This window comes from Rhopilema esculentum, chromosome 21, assembly GCF_057945365.1.
Source record: "Rhopilema esculentum isolate cy_ngs chromosome 21, ASM5794536v1, whole genome shotgun sequence".
In the NCBI taxonomy this organism is placed as follows: Eukaryota; Metazoa; Cnidaria; class Scyphozoa; order Rhizostomeae; family Rhizostomatidae; genus Rhopilema; species Rhopilema esculentum.
The window spans coordinates 8,455,156-8,476,513 of NC_142835.1; the positions used below are offsets into that span (position 1 = coordinate 8,455,156).

Here is a 21,358-nt window from a genome sequence, read left to right on the forward strand (position 1 = left end):
CTAGCCAAGGCCATCCTTTTTCAATTTTAGTCTAGCCGAAGGTACCTTTTTGTAGAAATTGGTCTAGCCAATGGTACTACTTTGCATGTGTTCGCGGCATGCCCCCTTCCCTAAACTTGGCTAGAACCCGTCCCACGGTGTCAAAAGATACCAGCAGCCTCTAGCCAATGCCTTTTGTTAGGAAAGCCAGTGAATTGTGAAAGAGTATCTTTTAGACTACAATTTTTTCTGTAGTCCCTAACCTTGGAGTTGGCTATTGATAGCAAACTGATGTTTTATTTCAGCTGGCTCGATTTGATTTGGCCTTACCATTTCTCGTTTTTGAAAATGCTTTTATACCATATTTAAACAGATGATTCGCTGTGATTATTGAAATCAACATAAATGTTCAGCTACTGAAACTTTTGCAGTGTATTTTAAGATTTTAAATCTTTGGAGCATACAGCAGTTGCTTGCATTGTGCACCCTAATCCTCCACACTTCAGCGAAAAGCGAAATGGAGTTTCTTTTCTGTCACGGCGTAAATCACATTCGCCAACTAGGATTTGGCAACAATTTATCTATAGGCGTTCGCTCAAAAATTGATAAATGGTAAAAAGTAATTTGCCTTTATGCTTGCGCTGGATCTCGTAAAAGGCGGGCCAGTCAGACATTTCAAGCCTCGAAAATTATTGGTGCAGACTTAATTTTTACAGTAAATATATTTTCATGGTTCTTTTTTAAAGAGTTGAAAAGCTTTCGCTGCGATTAACGAAATAGGCAAGACGGCACTGGATCCTCGACAGAGTAGGACCAGAATAGTCAGCTTTTCTCTCAGACATGTATCAGGTATCATATAAAACTAAAACATGAAATTTCGTGATTTTGTTTTCTAGGCTAGCTTGATTTCAAAAATTGCAGAAGCACATCGCATCTTCTACGTAGAATGTCAAAGTCACAGAATTCCTTATAAGGATTCTTTCAATACGGAAACTATTGTTCAATGAACTGCATTTAGAAAGCATAAAGATAACAAACAACATCCAAGTTTGACAGATAAACATTTTTGGTCGAATAAAATAACATTGAAAAATGCTTGTTACAATTCATGGAACAAATTGTAATTGATAAACGATTTGATGTCTACAGTTGAGGCTCAATAAACGGACAACTCCTCATAACTGATAAATCCATGTTACAATGCAAGTTAAGGCTAAATAGACAGGCAACTCCTCGTTAGAGATACCATCCTTGTTACAATGCATGGAACAAATTGTAATTCATAAACGATTTGATGCCTACAGTTAAGGCTCAATGAAAAGACAAATCCTCATAACAGATACATTCCTTATAGCGAACACCTTCATAAGGTAGACACCTCCAAGCAAAGAAGAGGCAAGTTTTTTGGAAAAATGTATCTTAAGAGTGAAAGCTTTGAAGAAGAAACCTCAACGACTTCATTGCTATTGGTACCTCTTGGTCTTAGAATGTAACATTGGCTCCCTGTGTGTCCGTTTTGTGGACATACTGCTATCAAGCAAAACATCAAAAGAAACTCGTTGGTTTGATCCAACAGCTTTTCTCTACACTTTGACTTAGAGATTGGTAAGGAGGCAGTTGATAATTTCAATGATTAAAGATCAAAATGATGACAATAAAGCATTTATTCTATATGTTTATGATTAGTCCCATCCATATCTATTCATAATTCTGTGAATAATAATAAATGGAAACTTTTCATTTTGAATTCCAGTTAAAACTACAATTACAAATCTCACTATTACAAGGTAATTTGTAACTAGCTAGCCTGTTTTTACAAAATAAAACTATTACAATCGTAGTAATGAGAAAAGAAAAAAAATGTTAAAAGGGGAGTAGCTCTGGATTAGTCCAAGATTTGTTTCTACATCAGAATATATAGTATGTGGTGCGAATGGAGATGCTTGTAAGTTTGGAGATGAGGTAGCGTTTCTGTTGATGATCAATGGACAAAGAGTCACACATGTCGATGAATGAGCTGCAGGAGTTGCCAAAAATGCCAAGTGAACTGATGGAAAGATTGACAAATGAAACAGACTTAAACCGATGTTTTAAGTCAGATATGAGGTTGGCATATTTCTCTGACTTTCTGACAGCATTGCAGCTGAGATTTTTTTCAAAGCCTATGGTTAGCTCTAAAACGTACAGATATATAATAATAATATTATTAATAATAATAATAATAAATATAATAATAATAATAATAATAATAATAATGGAAATATTTCATTTTCAATTCAACTTAAACTACAATTACAAATCTCACTATTACAAGGTAATTTGCAATTGGCTAGCCTGGTTTTACAAGAAAAAACTATAACAATCGTAAGATAAAAGGAAAAACTGAGAAAAAAAATAAAACAACCAAAGTTAAATAGGATGTAATTCCGGATTTGTCCATGGCTTTTTCTTTGCAACAAAACATGTAGTACGTAGTAAGGATGGCAATGTTGGAAAGTTTAAAAATGCGATACCGTTTTCGTTGCTGATCGATGGAGAGAGAGTCACACATTTTGAAGAATGAATTGCAGGAATTGCCGAAGATGCCAAGAAAGCTCATAGAAAGATTAACAAAGGAGACACATTTGAACTGCCGCTGTAGACCAGATAAAAGAAGAGCACATTTACTGTGTTTTCTTGTGGCATTCGTGTTAAGATTGGATTCGAAGCCAACAGTTAGCTCTAAAATGTAGAGGTAATTGTTGTTAGTCCTCAAGAGAAGATCAGGGCGAAGGTTTTCTCCAGTTATGATTGATGGTAATAAAAAACCAGGTATATCAGCGTAGATGGTAGATTCATTGACAGCTTTTAGTGACGTAACTAGAAAGTTTAGGATAGAGTTATGTCACCAGGTGTATCGGCCTTGATCCAGATATGTTTTGCAGCCAGCAACAACGTGAAGGAGGGTTTCTGGCAGAAAACAGAAAGAACAGTCAGAGTATTGTTCAGGTACCTTATGGTGAAATTTAAAATATTCTGAGGCATGCTAATTTGCACCTTGGACCAAAGTTTGTTTATTTGTGGAAGTTTCTGGTTAAAGAGATGTGATAATAAAGATCCTTGGGAGGTTAGGATGTTTTGCAGACGATCTTTATGCTCATGCTGGACAGCCTTTAATGCTTCTTTGGTGTTCCTATATATATCATATTGTATATTTGTGCTACTGCTGGTATTTTTCCATAAAGAGCGAATATTATCATTTGGTGAAGATTTCAAATGGTGTATTTCCAATGAAAATAAAGAAAGTAAACTAAACAAAACCTAACCTAGAGTAAACAGTAATAAAAATGCACCTGATAAAATTTTACATTAAAAATATAGATGTGAAATATAAATGTCAGGGCTTCGGAGTTCACTTCAAACTTATTTGTCAAGTTTAATGTAATTAAACTCAAAATGCAAAATTTGATTTCAAGGTTCAGAAATCTTTGAGTGTTATGAATTTGTTTTCAGAGTTCAGCTTTAAGATAAGATCAGGTCATCCCGGTTTAGATTCAGACGTTTCGTTTATAAGATTTCAGGCTTAAATAAAATAGAATCACCTGAATTTCAAGCTTCCGAAATCAGGCACGTCATGTAAGCATTGTGAGAAACCTCATAGTCAAGTTTGTGAATAACCGTCTTCTGCATTTGTGAGATAACACTGAATAACATTTGTGATACAATGCAAAAAAAGCATATTAAGACCATCCTGAACAAATAGTCCGCAAACAAATATTCCTGGGTGTTTACCTCTAGACCTATTTTCACCCCCCCCCCCCCTATTATTTTCCTATCACTACAGCCCTAATGTTGCTGTTAATAATCCTTAGAAAACGGTTAAAATGGACCCTATGGCTTTGGTCCTATTGTTAGCAACACTTAGGAAGCAAATTGAAGTTAAGTGTTTGAAAATCATATTGAAAGAATCTACCAATTTATCCACAACTTGATGGAGACACACCTTGGTCATTATATCAACTCTGAAACTAACCATGATACTTAATTCTAAAAAGACATTTACTCGAACTAGAAGAGATGAATTTCTAAGCTCTTATTCTACTGCTATATCTATGCATTATATTTCTTTTACCGAATTGGTAATATAGTAACGATGGCAATGTTTGAGCAGCTTTTCAGATGTCTTGGTTCTTCTCAAAGTAAAAGGCGTTGATCAACTTACTGAATCAGTAACCCCCTTTGGCAAACAGTCTGCCTCAAACACACGTTAGTTCGACCTCTTTGTCAACATGGTGGTTTTCGTACCCTCGTCTTCTGTTCATGCACTGGCATAAAGCGTTGTACACCTCTTTCAAGGCAGAACGAATTTGCGGCTTATAGATACCGTAAAGAATTGGATTGATTGCTGAATTGAAGAATACTAGAATCATTGTGGCTGTTGTCACCTCTTCGGGAGAACACCCTTTACAAGCTATATTAGCTGCAAGGTTGATTATGTAAGGCATCCAGCAAAAAGCGAAGACTCCAACGAGCATAGCGATAATCTTGGCAGCTTTCGTATTTGCATCTTGGGTTGATGTTGAGCCACTTCGCGAAATTTTTCTTTTTATGGCCGATTCCACTGACTTTTGCTTTGAATTGGAACTTCCATGTGAATTTTTTCGTAGCATCGCCCGGGCTCCAGACGCTGAATGTTTCCTCGACGTGAGTTTCTTTCCAAAATCTCTCCGAGCGATTTGCAGGATCCAGATATTCATGATGACAATAAAAAGCAATGGAAAGATGAAATTTGCTATTAACTGGAAGACTGCATATTCGATTTCGAAAAAGAAGAAGCACTGCCCTCCTGAAACAATTGTTGGGAAGCTTCGCCAGCCCATTATCGGCAAGCAGGCCGTCACTGATGTGTAGACCCAAGCGCACACGATTATCGCAATGTTCCGCTTCGTCGTAAACAACCGACCAGTTCTGTGCAGCAGCGGAAACCGTATCGCACAAAACCTCTCGAATGTCAGTATCGAGAGGTTGACAGTTGAGGCCGGTAAAGAGAGAAAAAATATAGTGTTTGATACTTCGCAGATTCTCTTGTCAAACGCGAAATACCCGCGAATTAGCTGATCGACATCGAACGGCACAACCGTAAATGCGATTATTGCATCGCCTATCGCCAAGTTTGCGATGAATACATTCGTGGCCGTATGGAGCTTTTTGTAAAAACAGATAATAGCAATCAATGTTATATTTCCTACAATAATCATAACTACAGTAATGAGAAGCAATGTTATGTAAGTGTATCTTATACCCGTCGAATATTGTGACAGAATGTAGCCATATGGAGCTGATGAGGACGTCAAGGTCTTCAAAACAGCTGGCATCAGAGTTGTGTTCAATTTCTCTGTGGTGATGTTGGTTACGGTTGAGCTTTGGTTGAAAAACATGGCCATTTCCTACAGTTTTAATTTCATTTCATGTCTAAAACGAAATAAAACATTCATGATTAAGGATATAGTAATGTCTGTTGCGAAGGGGCGCAGTGGGACTTTTTGGGGGGCAAACTGAAAATTTTCCGATAAAACTATGATTTTTCCGACAATTTTTTTCTCAAAATACCTTGAAGACTACCCTTGCTGCATATACTGCAACACTTGATACTGTACTCATCTCTTCATTTTTTGTCATCCAGGCCGTAATTCTTCGCAACCTTTTTGAATGACACTGCACACAACTGCCTTTCAATTGTTTTTTGAAAACATTCAGGGTTGAGCAAGGCAAAATCGGTCAAAATTGCCTTATGAGACGTAAATATTGTATTCATTGAGCTGATAGCTGTATCTACTATCACGATGATATACGGATTCCCTATTTCCTTCTAATTCATCCATGCAATTTTCCCCTGGCATCTTTTTTTCTGCGTATTCTTCGCTTGACAAAATTTTGCTCTTCTAAGTCAAGGCGTAAACAATAACTTTTTGCGTCTTCTTCAACACCAGCGAATTCATTTCAAAATGAACTTAGTTGAACCTAAACTGTCGGAAATGGGAGTTTATAAAATAACTGAGACCAGAGCGTTAATTTCCTTTACAAATTTCAGCAATGCGAAGATTCCGATGAATACTCTAATGAAAATAAGTAAGAAGGGTTGAGCATGCCATATGCGACCTTTTGGACAGGATCGATGAAAACCTTACATTTTGTCCAATATTTCAAATTTTCCGACAAACGTTGGATTTTCCGACTATCCGACAAAATTTTTGCCAGGAAGGGCGGCTTTCTTACACCGGCAACTTTCCTTTTTGTTCCCTTCTTGCAAATTGAAGGTGAGGAGATCACATCAGCAAACGCGGTTATTCTTTCATAAATCTTACCAAGTCATAAACCCTGCTTGCCTTCCTACAACCGCTAATGTTTATTTGCATCTACCTTTAATCTTTATCAATTAAGGACGCAATCAGTTCAGTGCCTCTCTCATAGCTTTGCATGCCACGAGAACATAGCTTTGCAATAAGGAAAAAAATTTAACAGATGTGTTTCTTGATTTTTCGCAAAGTTACGGTCGGCTACATCGTGAAGGGTGTCAAGAGCATAATATCTATAGTTTTGCAAGTTCTTTTAATGAACTTAGTTAAACTAATGCACTAATACTGAAACTTACTGTTTACCGGTCTGTCATAAAGTGTCGTATAGGCAGAGCTGTACATGCTATTTGGTGTATAGAAGAGGACGTTTCTAAGTTGCTACTCTGAGTATCACGCTTAATGCTCTAATCTTTTGAAACGAAACACATTATTATTGTTTTTATATTTATTTGTTACATCCCTGGAGTTGTTAACTACCCTCTTTGTGGTTGTTAATGCACTAACAGTTCTCGATATCAATGTAAAAAATGATTTAGAACATAACCGAAAAAATTAAGTGATATGTCAAAAGGAAGCCAATTCTCAAGATGACATAGATCAAACAGTCCAGATACGTCATACCAACTTTGATAAAAAGATCAAGGCTGTTATAGGTTGCTGTTCTAAGTTTCTCGTGTTTCGAAAAAGTCTACACTTTCATATCACACCATGGAGTGTTACATATAACTGTTCAGTATGAGAGTAAAATCAGCAATTGACGGTTTGTTCCATTTACAGCAGTTGCACCAGTAAACAAGTAACAGTAAAAAGGGGAATGTGACTTGTTAAATCCGTCTTATGTGAAAATGTGGCTTCTATAGAGTTCAGAAATAGCTAAAAGCAGTAATTGTTGAAAACAGTCATGTTTTGACAAGCTCTGCGATGCTCAAGAATAACTTTTACCAACTGCCATAAACCAAAGTAAGCACAATAACTGAAAATTTTTATCTGAAGTGCCTGAAACATCTATCCTATATATGGCTGAAAGAAACAATACGGGGACGGAATTTTAGGCGGCTCCTTTTCACGTAAATTTTCCAGGTGTATCATCCATTAAAATGAACAGAAAGCCAAGAAAAACGGCAGTCAATAACCATATTGAAGGCCAATGAAAACAAACAAAACTTAGGTGCCAAATCAAAGCCTTTGTCCAATGAAAGAGTTTTCTGCACTTTGAATTGGCAGTTAAGAACTCAGCTACGTCGAAAACCTCACCTTGGTCTTGGAATGATATGGATGCCTTTGTATCATAGAGAATGATGCAATATGTAGATAGATATCAAGCAAAGATGTTAGTTGTCAATTTTTGCATGAAAAATTTTTGAGTAATCAGCATAGTCCATGCTAAATTAACTTTTTCTCTCCGTCATTGCTCGATGTGTTACGGTGTTTTTTATTGTGAGCAACCTCTTTTGCAACAGTGCTTTGTTTTTTATCAAAAATGCAAAAATATCTCACATTTGATAATTACTGTCCCAGCACTGACAGCTGCACAAAATATTGATTCTTGGAAGCTGTTTCACTTCACAGGTCCAAAATAGATTCAATTAATTTTTGAAATCATGAATGGATAACTGCTTTAGCTTATTAGAAGAACGGCAAAAAAGTTTTCATATAGCTTCATTGCGAAATTCCCTGAAATTACAGATGGCTCTAGGTAACATGTTTAATTCAGAAGTTTGAGAGACTTTAATATCATTATTGCTATAAACACTTATATATAACTATTTTAATTATTTTGACATAATTTCAATATCTAAATATTTTATAATTTTTGAAACCAAATGAATATTTTAAAAAATATTTTAATTATTGAATATTATTGAATTATTGAATATCTATAATATGATAATTTTGCTTGTCTTATGAAACAAGAAATTCAATGTATACCTTATGGAAAAAATTTTCGAATTTTATGCATCAAAAAGCTTGTAATTATTGGTCAAAAAACAGTTCAGTCCGTAAGTGATAAATTCAATATCTTTGAAATATTAGAAGATGAAGGGCAAATAGCGAAAGCTAAATATTTGGGTATTTAAATCGCAACTTTTTCTAATTTCAATTATCCGCATCGTAACAAGCAATCTTAGAGAAGTTTAGGCAATAGCAGCAAAGTATATGGTAATGGAAATACTGGTCTTTTAGATTTTAATTACTCTGATATATTTTGCTTAGATATCTCTTGATACTCAAGAAACCCATTATTAAGGTTATGATGCATAATTTGATTTTTAGAAGCCAACAGGATCGTTCCGAAATCTTATAAACTTCTGCTTTTCGATACATTGGTCGTTTTGAAGCTCGAGCGTTAAAATCAATGTATATAATAAAATCATAAATTCAAAGGAAATATAAAAAACAAGTGTTTGAAGCACACTACACCAAACGTCTCAAATTTTGAGCATATATTAAGAAGCATATATTTAAAAAAATCAGAATTTTAAATCAATTCTTCTTAAAAATGGAAACAAAATTGTTAACTGCCATTCAATATAAATGGATAAATTACTTCGAAATGTTCAATCTCAAATTTAAGTGTCTATGAATTTACCTAATCTTGTATTTCTCGATCGCACTTATGTGTCCTATTCCGTTCCAAACTCTATGCAGCTTTAAAACCAGAAAATTTGAGTCATCTGGGCAAATTTCGAAAATACATGCAAAGTTCGGCAAAATCACTATTACCATGGTGCAAATGGGAAGCTCAAAGTCAATATTGACAATCTACCTTGCAAAATTCATACAAAGCAACAAACAAAAATTATACGAGCAATGCCAGTCAGAAAACACTAAGTGGAGCCCTAAACAAAAGAAAACGTGTTGTGACGTCACAACTTTATATAAAGTGATACGAAGAACGGTCTCATAGCAAAGGGACTGGAAGCTTCGTGATCGGGAATTGTCGTCTTGCCAATGACGAAGCCTGGTTGTAAGTGAAGGGCCTTTCAAGGAAGAGAGGGTCAGTGTTCTGGGGGTGTAGCCCCTAGGGAAATTTTGCGTTGCTAAAGACTCTCGGAATTGAAGGCAACAGCTATAAAAATACATTTGAATCAAGACTACAGTCAAACTTCATTCTCGAAAATTCTTTCATCTCAACATCAACCATCAAGGGATCTTATGAGTAGTTTCTTAACCTTCGTGTGTATTCAATATTTCATAGTACAGTATTTCATCCTTTAAAAACCGCCTTCATTAGATCGACTTTCATTAAGAAATTTCTGACAACCATACTTCTTCCCTTGGTATTCAGCTGATAAAGCTGTTCATATCTTTTCAATGGAACATACTCTATATATTCTCTATGTGGACTTTTCGTGCGGGTTCTACTTTTCCTTCGCCTTCTTCGCAACATCGTTCAATGTCCGTAAACCTTTATGAGAATATAACCCTATTCCGTCGCTTTTTTTTCCGACTGCATATTTCCATCATAGCCCTTTCTTTGCCATTTTCAAGCTGCATTTCACTATTATTTTAGTCCAACGTGTCCCAATTAAAAAGCAATATATTTCTAAGCAGTTCCTAGAGGAATCTGGAGTAGGTCTTTCACCTTTTCACTAAATCATAATAAAACAATTTGAAATAGAGAAGCTTCCTTTTCTTTACCAAAAACACACTAAGGTAATTATCTAAACCTTGAATACTTTTTCAATTCGGTTGTTGATAATAGCTTAAGGTTATTGAAATGGAGTATGCCATATTGGCAAAGTCTTTCTAACCTTTTACTAAGAAAATAAGCTTCTGGACGTTGCAAGTGTAAGAGTTTTTAAAAGATGCTTCCTCTGTTTGCTGCATTTTTCACGTTGTACAGTAATACAAATTTGCATAGTATTTCACAATGTGCGAGCATTTACTGAAGCTCAATCTGTTTAGAAATGTTAAGTTCCAGCTTTTATTTCGAGAAGGCAGAAAAAAGAGCGATTAGGAAAAAGCAACCGCATTTTGCATGTTTGTTGTGGATTAACATTTTCATCAAAGATGCAGAGAATCTTCGCAAAGTATAGGTTAGCAACATCTGTTCAGTCATTGTACTCATGCAGTCAAGTCACAAGAAAGAAAAACAAGTATCACAGACATAATTATGTATATCGGTCATTTCTTTTTTGAAAATCTAAATTTCTTGATCAATTCAATACAATTGTCACATTGGATCCAGATTTCCTTGAAGGAACAACCATCGTTTAATTTCACACACAATTTCAGAACAAGAATATAATTCGCCATTGGCACTACAAGGTTTACAAGGAAGAAATATAGCCGATATTTTCACAACCATAGCTGAAAAGCAACAGAGCAAGGGGATTCATGCTTTTAGCAAAGTTTTAGAGTAGCCCCTCTGGCTTTCGATAATTGATTTATAAAATGATACAAATAGGTCTTTTCTACAAATGCCAGTCCTTATTGAATACTCAGGGTGATCATATGAGAAAGGAGAAATCATGAACTCAGATTTCGATCGCGTTTTTCTATTTTCCTTGTCGTGATTATTTGGAAAATGAAAAACGGGTAAAACCAATAAAAAGCTTTTTGAAATCACCATATAAAAGAACCGAACATATATCGTATCTTGGGGAACAATTTTACGTTCATGCTTTTAATAACGGGAGCTTGAAACAGCGCATCCTGAGGTAAAATCCATCATGAACTTGGCTGGAATATACACACAATAAAATGACTTGCTTTTCTTTACAAAGATAGGATTGGTCTCATTCTTAGCTACTTTAAAGTAGGGATCCTTGTCGAAACATGCAGCTGCAGACACATCAATGGTACTGAATTTTTAAAGAAGGACTGAAATATCTGAAATTTGTATTCTCTCGTTGCAATTTGGTTTGACACTATGTGGACACTAAGAAACAAAGGAATCTTCAATGCAGTCTGTTTTAAGGCTAAAGCGAAAAGATTTTGTGGCTGGCAAATTAAAAAGTTTTTGACATCAATAGCAATGCTGGTATACATATACTAACTCAATCACGATTTGTTCCATTATGCGATTCGTCACCAAACTCGGAGTAGTAACTTGGAACCATCCTGTTCTATACACCGAATAGCGTGTAACGTAAATCCTGGAATTGGCCCTCCCTCCTCGTAAAAGCCCCCCCCCCCCCAACTTCGAATTAGCCCACACCCTAGAACTACAAATTGTCAAAAAGCACCCCCCCCCCCCTCCTCGAATAAGCTCCTGCTTCCATAACTCCTCAAATTGGCTCCCCTCGATTTGTTAATTGTTGCCAAGCTGAAGATATATACTCATTAGCTTCTACACTATGCAACTTCAAAAAAAGCTCTTGTAAATCCTGAACAAGTATCAAAAACAGGCGTCTTATCGATTTACTTAACAGAGAATACTTGTTAAATGCCAGTTCTGGTTTTGCTATTGATCGTCGAATTCCGCTCTACCTGAGGCGACCAGAACTCAAAAGACTGGGGTTTTCGTGCTGTGGTAAAAAGATACGAGGGCTGAGTGTTTTCGAAATGAAGCATAAAACATTTTAGTAGCATCGATAGGAAACTCGTGGTACGATCTGCGAGTTGCCCTGTAAGGAAGTTTCTACGCAATTTTTATAACATTCGTTTCGTATGCAATGCAAGTTTTTTTCTATGTATATACTCTTTGAAGCTGTGCCGGCCGTTTTTTTATGAAAATCCTACACGCAAATCGACCCCTTTTGCTTGAAAATTCTACATATAATAATTTATAATTTGCATTCGATTTGAGTTTCGTTGAGATGTGATACCAATAATGAAGTTAAATCGGAATTTGTAAACATCGCTGTATTTTCAAGTTGCAATATGCCTTTAAAATGCGCTTTGTTTGGCTGCTATAAGGCCTCCTTTTTTCTTTCAGTATTGCTATAAGGCTTGTCAATTGCGTTTGTCTTGCAGAAAGTTGTTTGCTATTCAATTGATAAATTTGATAAATGTTTATCCTGTCTAAAAGCATACCCGAAGAAAAACTAGGCACACTTTAACACACAATGATAAATTTATTAACTCTGGCTGAAAATTCAATTAAGTCTCACCTTTATTGCTCAGTTCACGGTCTACTTTCTGCTGTCAATGGTGCTTCAGTACAACGCTAGTTCAAATGCATTGCAGATATCTTGATGATCAGCTATATTGATGCCTTAGGAAAGTCAAGTCTCGTGCATGTCATGTGTCTTCGCTCCCACACAAGAAACTGAACTTTTAGAGCTTAACATAGCTTGAGCTTCAATGTATTACCAGCCTGTTAATTTTTAATGAGAGAGCTCTGAAAACCAATGCCTGCTTAATAGAGAGCCACAAGATTTCGCACTGCGAATGGTCGTTGCAGCTAAAGTTAATTATTCTGCAATGGGTTCAGCAAAAATATTACGCCTTGATAAACTCCAATTGTTTAAAATACTCTGCCATTCATAGACGAAGGAAGTTGTATGCTTTGAAAAGATCAGCTGTGGTCCTTGTAGCCTGTCTTCAAATCTGATTTTGCATCATTTTATGAGTTACTGCAAGAAAAGGGTTGTAGAAATCTTAAACATAGGTCAATTAGATGCCATGAAGTAGTCCCCAAAATGTGTTTGCTGCATCAACAGCTCTATTCTAAGATTCCCTTTAATCATTAATTAATGAACTACAGTGCCTTAGTTAAACAGTAGTTTAAAGGCTAAAGCTTGCCATAAAAATTTGCCAATCTCTACTGGCTGTAAGAATATCAAGATGCAATATTGAAATTCTGAGTCTCTGGTAAAATTCCAATTTTAATACGTTAAAAAAATCTTTGAGAAAGTTAGAGAAAGAACAAGGTTTTTACTCCACTGGTAAATAAATATTAGTCTTGCATAGGTAAAAAGCTCTATTGTTTTTTATTGCAACAATTTCAGCAGACACCTGGATGGTCCTTTCACATACAGAAAGATGAGATGCAGCTCAACAGATTTCTTAAATAAGGTAAATTTAATTTGGAAAATATATTCATTATTCTGTTGCTAACAGAAGCGCTGTTTTTTGCATAATTTCACAAAGCCAAAAACAGATTTTCTGCCTCCATGAATTATTAAATCGCGAAAAAAAATTTAAAAAAATCTTTAATTAATGATTTGCAAAAGCCATTAAATTGTAAGAAGAGCAAAAATAAAATCGATGTAGTCCTTAATAATAAACAAGGCATTTAAGATGTCATCTTATTGAAAATACAAGAATTTGTTTGAAGCAATCAGTGGAAAGTTTGTTTTATTTTCTCAAGGTTTTATCAAAGAATTGATATAGAATTTTTCAATTATATCGCTAATTACCCGGAAATTACAAATAACGTTTATATAATATTCTTAAATTCTTTGCACTGAACATTACAGAAAACCAATTCATTCCTTACATTGATCATTTGTGTACTTTAAATTTCCTGCCTTTTTATAAGAAATAGTTTCTTTTAATTATGCCTGTATATTGTTAATCAAATAATGGATTATTATATTACCCATGATCTAGAGTAAGCTTACAAAAATCTATCTGCAATCTATTGCCAAAAATATAATGATCATTTAATAATTCTTTTAGCATAACTTTCCAATGTGTTTTGAAAAGATCTGTTTTCGTCCAGTACAGAGAAACAGTTTTTAATATATCAGAAAACATATTCATTTTACAATCAGCTTTTAAGTAAACAACTGGCCTTTTGGTTTCAGATATTTTGAAGTCAGTACTGACACATAAACATTTTTACACGATTCATGACAAAAATTGAGAATGGTTTTGAGTAAAGCAAACATTTTGAAACATGCTAAGGGCTTAAGCTTATCGTCTGACACTCTTCAGAGTAAAGAAATCCAACCTAGGAAATATATATAAATTTAGCCAGTTGTGGATACAAATCAGCCATTCAGAAACACAAGCACGTGACTTTATGGGTTACCCAGTCAGTGCTGCTTACTTTCTGATAAGTTATTAATGGGGTCCTAGGGGAAATGAACTTCTTCTGTCTACACAGTAGTGGCTTTTCATTTTCATGTGGAAAGCTATTCTGGATAGGAAGCTAATGGATAGAAAGACTAATAAATAGAAAGTTTGATGAGCCACAATTTGTGTGTACAGATAAGCCCATATTTCACCCAGTTTTTCTCTTTCTGATTCACTATGAATCATTACAATAAACTTTCTTATAAGAAAAGAAGATGTTAGCGATTTCACAAACATCCATTTTTCCATCAAAGATCTTAATCCGCTTCCTTCAGAACCGTGTCTTCTGTGTGAATAAGCATGTCTTAGACAACCTTGCGCATTTTTGTACATATCTCGTTTGTGCTTTGCATGGCGGACTTATTTCCCGTCTGCCCGATTCTAAGTGAACATCTGTTGCAAAGTTACAGAATTTCGTGAAATATCATATCCTTTTCGATGAAAAAACCTGATGGGAAAAAGAGCGTGCTTAATTACTATGATATAGCTTTCAATTCACACCATTTCAATCTACAGCACTTTTTAATTGCTATGGCTCTCATCATCATATTAGAAAAGAGAATTTCTTTGTAAATTTAAGAGAGTTAAAAGAGCATTTCTAATATACCTAATAGTCTGGAGCTTGTTTGAAACAAAAAGCCAACGCAAATTAGTGGTCAGGCCTCTTTTTCAAAGGTGGCGCTACGGGGAGAATTGGGGAAGATTTTCTACTTTGTACAAACCCGACGATAAATTATTGGGGAGGGGCAGGATAAGGTGAGAGATAATAAATCATTGCTCCTATATTTTTAAAACTTTTCTTCACTGTTTTTTCAAAAGCTTTCCATGAACTTTCTATCCACTTCGACCAACTCAATTCAAAATTTTATTGCGTTTAGAAGAGTTGTTGTAACCGTGTTGACTTGTGGCCACTTATACTGTCTTATGTTGAAATGCGTGATCTTATTTTTAAAAAGACCTGATCACAGAAAATGCTATTGTTTGCTCCTTTCGGTCCCCAGTCCTCCCCATTTTTCAAGAGCCGGCTTCCTCTGCTATTTTGCTAAGATTATCCTCAAAATAAACAAATGAAAAAATTTCCTTTAAAGGCACCATTTCTTGTCTATGTCAAAAACATGCCCAGCACAAGCTGATATTGACTGATCTTGATAAAAATAGCGGTTGATCATGTTCATAATGATACACTTGATGAATTTTGATCATAATTTTGTTTGGTCTTGATTACAAAAGTGATCAATTTATGTTGGTAATGATGTACTAAGACTGATTGATTTTGATTACAATATATTTATAAGTCTATATTTATATTGATATAAAAATACTGATTGACCTTGATTACAATAGTTATCAATCCATATTTAAATTCAATAAACTAATGCTTGCTGGTCATGAAAAAAATGACAGTCTTTTGATGTCTCCTCACCAAAAACAGTTTATTTTATCAAAAATGTACATTATTGATACTGCAATTCATTGGAAGGACAAAACATTTCATTATTTTTCGGCATCATCTTCAAGCCAAGGTATTTTAGATCAAAAAGTCAAATGAACTGCCTACAGGTATTCTTGCGTGTCCAGTTTTTAACGTCATATCAGAGCGACATTTTTTATGCATTACAAGCAACCTACGGCAAGAGAGTCTTATCGTGACAGCTAAAAAATGGCAATAGTTGCTTGCAAAAACAAGGATTTTGATAAAAAGGCTTGATTTTCCAAGAAAGCCTGTCACAAGTTGAATTTCGCCCACTGTCAACTCGTGGGCGTGGCAGGTAGCACACACTAAAGCGATTATTACAGTGATAACGCAGATTATTTGCCACGAGTCTGGAAGATTTTCAGCGCTGTAAGAAGATTAAAGAGCTCTCCATTTTGCAATATATGTTTATATCATAATCTGTTTCACTAAAGCATTTTCTGTTATAATGCAAATCGTCAGATTAAGTTCTTTCCTTCTGTCCCAACGCAAACTTAATAATTCTGCAAACCAACTTACTGCCTTCAATTGTGCTGCAGTTATCGTGTTTTTCTAATTTATCTTCATTTGGTTGATTTCAAAGCAGCTGCGTCTGCCTTGTTGGTAGGAAATTCAATGCAATTTTTCCTGTCCAACGTGTTTTTCTGATAAATCATTTAACAAAGCCAAATTCGTCATTATACGAGCTTTGCGCTTTTCAACCACTTATTCAAAATGTAATTGTTTAAGTCAGAGAGTTCCATCAAAGTCACTTTAAAGAATCAGCAATCCTTAACTCAATTTGACATTACAGAAAGTATTGATGTCTTTTGCAATTTCATCATTGTTTAATTGAGATGTCACGAGAGTTGTGAAAATAACAAACATATTGGCATGCTTTTGAGCTTTTCAAATCGAGCGTAAATAACGAGAACCAACAAAGTCTCGACGCTACATTGAACCAACGCATTTATCTTGCATGAAGGCTACATCATTTGTCAAATGCCTGTAATCTAAGAACATGTTTCTCGTAAAAGATATTCAAAATACTCTGATATTTCAGCTTAAAACCTGACAAAATACAATCCTATAAGTACTTCTAAATTTTGGACTTGAGAGCAGTGTCAGGAAAACGTCACGGCTCCACAGCCATTGGCAGGAGGAGGGTTGTAGAAACAAAAGGAAATTGAGAAAGGTGACTTAATATTTTGAGACTTTGGGAAAATTAAAAATTCTATTGTCTTTGTGCTTTCAAAATGCAGTCAGGTAAAAAGAAAAAAGTAATTAATGTTAACAAACCTCCTGTTTGTTAATATTAAATTTGTTACAGAACTGCTTTGCGCTGTAAAATTTAGGCGCAAACTTTTTATGATATATATTCAAATTATGTCGCGCATTTGTTATTAATTGACATAGAGATGTTACTTTATATCTGTTCCAAAAAAATCTACAATTGAAAACAAACTACAATTTTTAGAAATGTTTTGGAAAAACAGAGTTGCAGAAAAAGGAGTTAATACTAGTTGAGTACCCCCAATTTCAAGACCACGCCAATTTAAAACACATTAAAAATGAGGAAGGCTTTATAGAAAGATATGCCTGGCCGGAGGAATATTGAGAACTTTCCTGGACTCTGCGTGAGGCATAACGAATTCAATTAGTAAAAAAAGACTGTTTGATAACTCTAGCTGAAGTTTTCATGTTTATTCGTTGAGCTGTGGTAGTTCCAATGCATACTTTTGACGTGAATAGGTTTTACGAAAGGACTTTTTAAATGTACACATATTATCCTTTTTCAAGCTTACTCCTTGTTGATTGAAATCCATTTGAAAAGCATGACGATGTTCAAAATGATTGGGAGAGTTATTCTAGCAAGAATACTTAGTAAGTATATAGTTGTCTCTGTTCAAGGCATTGCTTATGCACTAGTTTGTCTTTGTATAAAAGGAGGTTTTATTTACGAACGGATAATTCTTAAGCTTAACTAAGCAGAGCAAATGGACTGAGAAATATTGCTGCTGCATAGCTGGGTCTAAATACCTAGATCTTGTGTGAGGTACTTTGCCACTGTCAATTCACGTATCTCTGGCAAAAACCGAAACAGTGAAGAAACCGAGATATATTTCATATTACAACCGGCTACAACAACTGGATTATAAGAATATTGGTGTGAGCCATGGCATTTTTGGAAACTTTATCTAGTGGATATATTATTTACTCTTTTTTATCTCTCACTATAACATTGAAAAGTCTCTGATCAGGATCAATATTGCTGATATATTGACAAAATTATTTTTCTCCCTGTAAGAATTATTTTCCGCACAGTATATACTTGATATGTGTCTTCGTCTAAGTAGACAAACCTCAACAGTATTCACAGCTTTACAATGCAGCTGTTTTAGAGATATGAAAAAAATGATATAATCATCAGATTTATTTCTAATACCTATAAATCTGCCTTGAGCAAAGACTATAGAAGGTTAGAATTCAACTGGAAATGTATAATGATGCGTAATGCAAAATGCAATTCTTTCATGATGAAATCTTAAAGAGAAAGATGTTTCACACTCGTCTCCTATCGTTTAACACCTGGTTATTCATCTCATGGCCGATTATACAGTTATCTGTTCTTATATTACAATCCGTAGATTGAAAACTTCTTCTAATACGCATTCAGCTGTCTTCTAACGGTCTTATGACAGCTCATCCAGTTTCTTAAAGCAGTCGGGTTATAAAGCTAGCCTGGAGTACGCCAACTCATGATCATCATGCTAAAAGCAAGACTGGGCAACAGTAAAAAGCATTTTTCAATAAAACCAAAGCTATTCAATCTTACAACATTTAATAGCAAGCTGTAAAAAATATTGCTCAATCAGTCTTAGATAAGAGATACCCTAGCTTAAATGCATTGAGTGTGTTGATAGTAGAGGGTGTACCAAAATACGCTGAGGCATGATATTCCAGCTGCAATTGTAGTTGTAGACCTGAGACTGATCACATGAAGCCAACTCTAACTGATTTTGAAACCAGGTTTGATTAAGGTTCATTGAGGAACAATGTCCCATGGAACTGCAGCGGTTTCACTTAAGCGATAGATTCAATGCAGAGGATGCCTGTTTCCAATTCCTTTAGCTTAATAGTGATCGACAGGATTATTTTGAATACCTAATGACAACGTTTTTCAGCAAGAGAAAATCAGAAAATGAAAGCAATGGCTCCCAATCAAGAAGCTACAAATAGAATACTAAAATAGGACGTCATCATCAATTTATTTTTAAACTTTCTTAATTTCAACTACAAAATCTGAAAAAACAGATACTTCTTATAGCGCAACATAGTTGACTATTTTCATAATTGGGTGAGATATGGCCAATGGAAGATTTCATGTTTGCCAACGGACATTCTGGTTTGGTCCAAAAAGGTTATGAGCCAAGACCAAATTTCAGAGGTTTGATAGGAAAGAATCTTTGGCAATATCTCAGCCAATTTGTAACACATTCGAATAATTCTGTTTCTGACGTTATTACATTGGAACTCTGTTGCTTCCTGAACAAAAACAAAAAATATTGCTAGACTCCTTGCTGCAGCCATTTTGCTAATGTTTTTTCATATTACCATAGTGTTCATATCAGCTGCTTTTAAAAAGGTAAGCATTGAATCAACGATTTGAAACAAATCATCTCGATCAAGTTTAGAGTGCTTGGCTCACTCGCAGCTTTGTATTTACCGATTGAAAAGCAACGTTTTTACTTATTCTCGAAAATCTTTGCATAATAACATAGAATGAATTTTGTCAAAGTCAGTAACCCTCAGCAGTAACTTGCAACCATATGTCTGCAAAATTTGCAGAAATGTCTTAACGTTTCGCAGTTGTGGAGGATCATCTAAAACAAAAACTTCTCAGACACCTACCTTGAGCAAGGCTAACGCGACTTTCTGTTAAGTCTAAAGATGATAGCTACAAATCCAGATTACAGAGTTTATCGTGTGATTTTACCACGGCATTACAGAGCTAGGCTTGTGGCTAGAGAAGCATTGATTGTAGTCGATGAAACCTTTGCTTTTTAGATAGTTCTAAACACCCACGCTAGTCTGTATCGTTTTTAAAAAGTTCTCTTTAATTTCTGATTATAAACTCTGAATATCAAGAAAAGCTAAGCCATTACAGAACAGTATATATCAGTTGCGAATTCGAGTTTTTGGCGAAATTAAAAAGTGACCAAAAAAGTAAATTTTTAATTGTAATGGCGTTCATAATGGGTTAATTGGCGCAAAAAATATTTTTCTAATTTGAGAAACAGAGTGTTTTGTGACATTTTGATGAAAATATGCTTTTTAGTTTTGACAACATAACATTGAAAATTGTATATCATTGAGAATCATTGGGGAATACAATTACAATTAATACAATCAATAATATATGATATATTAATTGAATTTATCGAAGGGTGGCAGCTATTGAGCAAAAAAAACAAAAGGTCCCTCTGCTATCAAATCATTGCAATTTTTTCTACCCCTATCTCGGTCAGTATGCAACTTCTTTTCAAATTCAGAAGCATATCTTCTTCAGGTCATTCGGACCAAAATCAAAAGCTTTGTCAATAGATTTTCATGACTTTATCATCTTACATATCTATCGCGATGCATCCTTTGGTGACAGGCCTAGCCAAATGAGGAGAGCCAGAGCTCTTGCTCCCCCTTCAGGCTCTCCTTAAATGCTGAAGGGGGGCTGCAGGTTATTCTCCTAAATTGCTCTAAAAAGCAAATTGCTCGCATTGGAAGGAAATCAATTTTCCTTCGTTTCAATTCTATTTACCTACAAATTACTCACCTTGAAATTAATAGGAGATCTGTTTACTGCTACCCTGCTAAAAGTCTTATGGCAAGGCCAGCAAATCCGGATAGGTGTAGCGTTTTGCTAGATTTCATATAGAAAGAAGAGCCTTTCCTGACACAAGACGACATGTGGTTTGTTAATACAGACAAAAAAAACCTTGACATGTATGACACGAGGTAAAACGGATTATCCTATCCCGATTCTCTATTTTCAGCTGCTTTGGTGCTGATGTCAAAGCTCCTGCAGGCCTTCGACATGATTGTTTATTAAAACGAGCATATATCGTATTTCCTCCAATCGCAACCTATTTTTTCAACTCCTCTTCAGATTAATATGCTTATAAAAAATTGCTTCTTTGAAAATTCATAAAAGCTCAACTAGGCCTACTCCAAACCTACACTTGTTCCGTGTGTTTATAGACAAGCATGCTCCAAGTCGAAGGGGGCCAGATTGTGACCATGAACTACAATTGACCAAGAAGTTGCTTTTAACACTTAATTTCGCAGCTGTTTAGGCAAAGGCCAAATGCTTACTGTCCTTGATGTCCCTTGAATATCTCTTAATTGAATACACTAATTTTGAAAAAAATGAAACATGGCTTTGAAAAAAGCAAACATTTGAGTGTACTCTGAAAAACATATACTCAGAACATCAGAACATATACTCTGAAGAGTGTCAGACGCTTTTTTCAAAGCCATTTTTACGTTTTGTGCCACCAAAAAATGTACTAATATTACTTTTGGTGAACAAAGAAATTAGACTGAATTGTCTTTTATAGAACGC

At 35.1% G+C, this 21,358-nt stretch overlaps 1 protein-coding gene across 2 annotated transcripts; it reads right to left on the reverse strand.

Moving 5' to 3' along the window:
• Positions 1 to 1,777: 1,777 nt before the first annotated feature.
• LOC135684644 (alpha-1A adrenergic receptor) lies at positions 1,778 to 12,902 on the reverse strand. Of its 2 annotated transcripts, none has more exons than XM_065200279.2 (2): positions 12,374 to 12,902; positions 1,778 to 5,430 (listed from the first exon to the last, which is right to left on the reverse strand). In XM_065200279.2, the coding sequence occupies exon 2, from the start codon at positions 5,400 to 5,402 to the stop codon at positions 4,215 to 4,217; it is 1,188 nt and encodes a 395-aa protein (XP_065056351.1). In that variant the 5' UTR covers positions 5,403 to 5,430; positions 12,374 to 12,902; the 3' UTR covers positions 1,778 to 4,214. The 2 variants fall into 2 exon arrangements, with proteins under 2 accessions (XP_065056351.1, XP_065056352.1); XM_065200280.2 differs by lacking the exon at positions 12,374 to 12,902 and adding an exon at positions 8,905 to 8,983.
• Between the last annotated feature and the right edge of the window lie 8,456 nt (positions 12,903 to 21,358).

Excerpts from the sequence above, each read along its gene's own strand:
- LOC135684644 (XM_065200279.2), bottom strand. The coding sequence starts at position 5,402 with ATGGCCATGTTTTTCAACCAAAGCTCAACCGTAACCAACATCACCACA.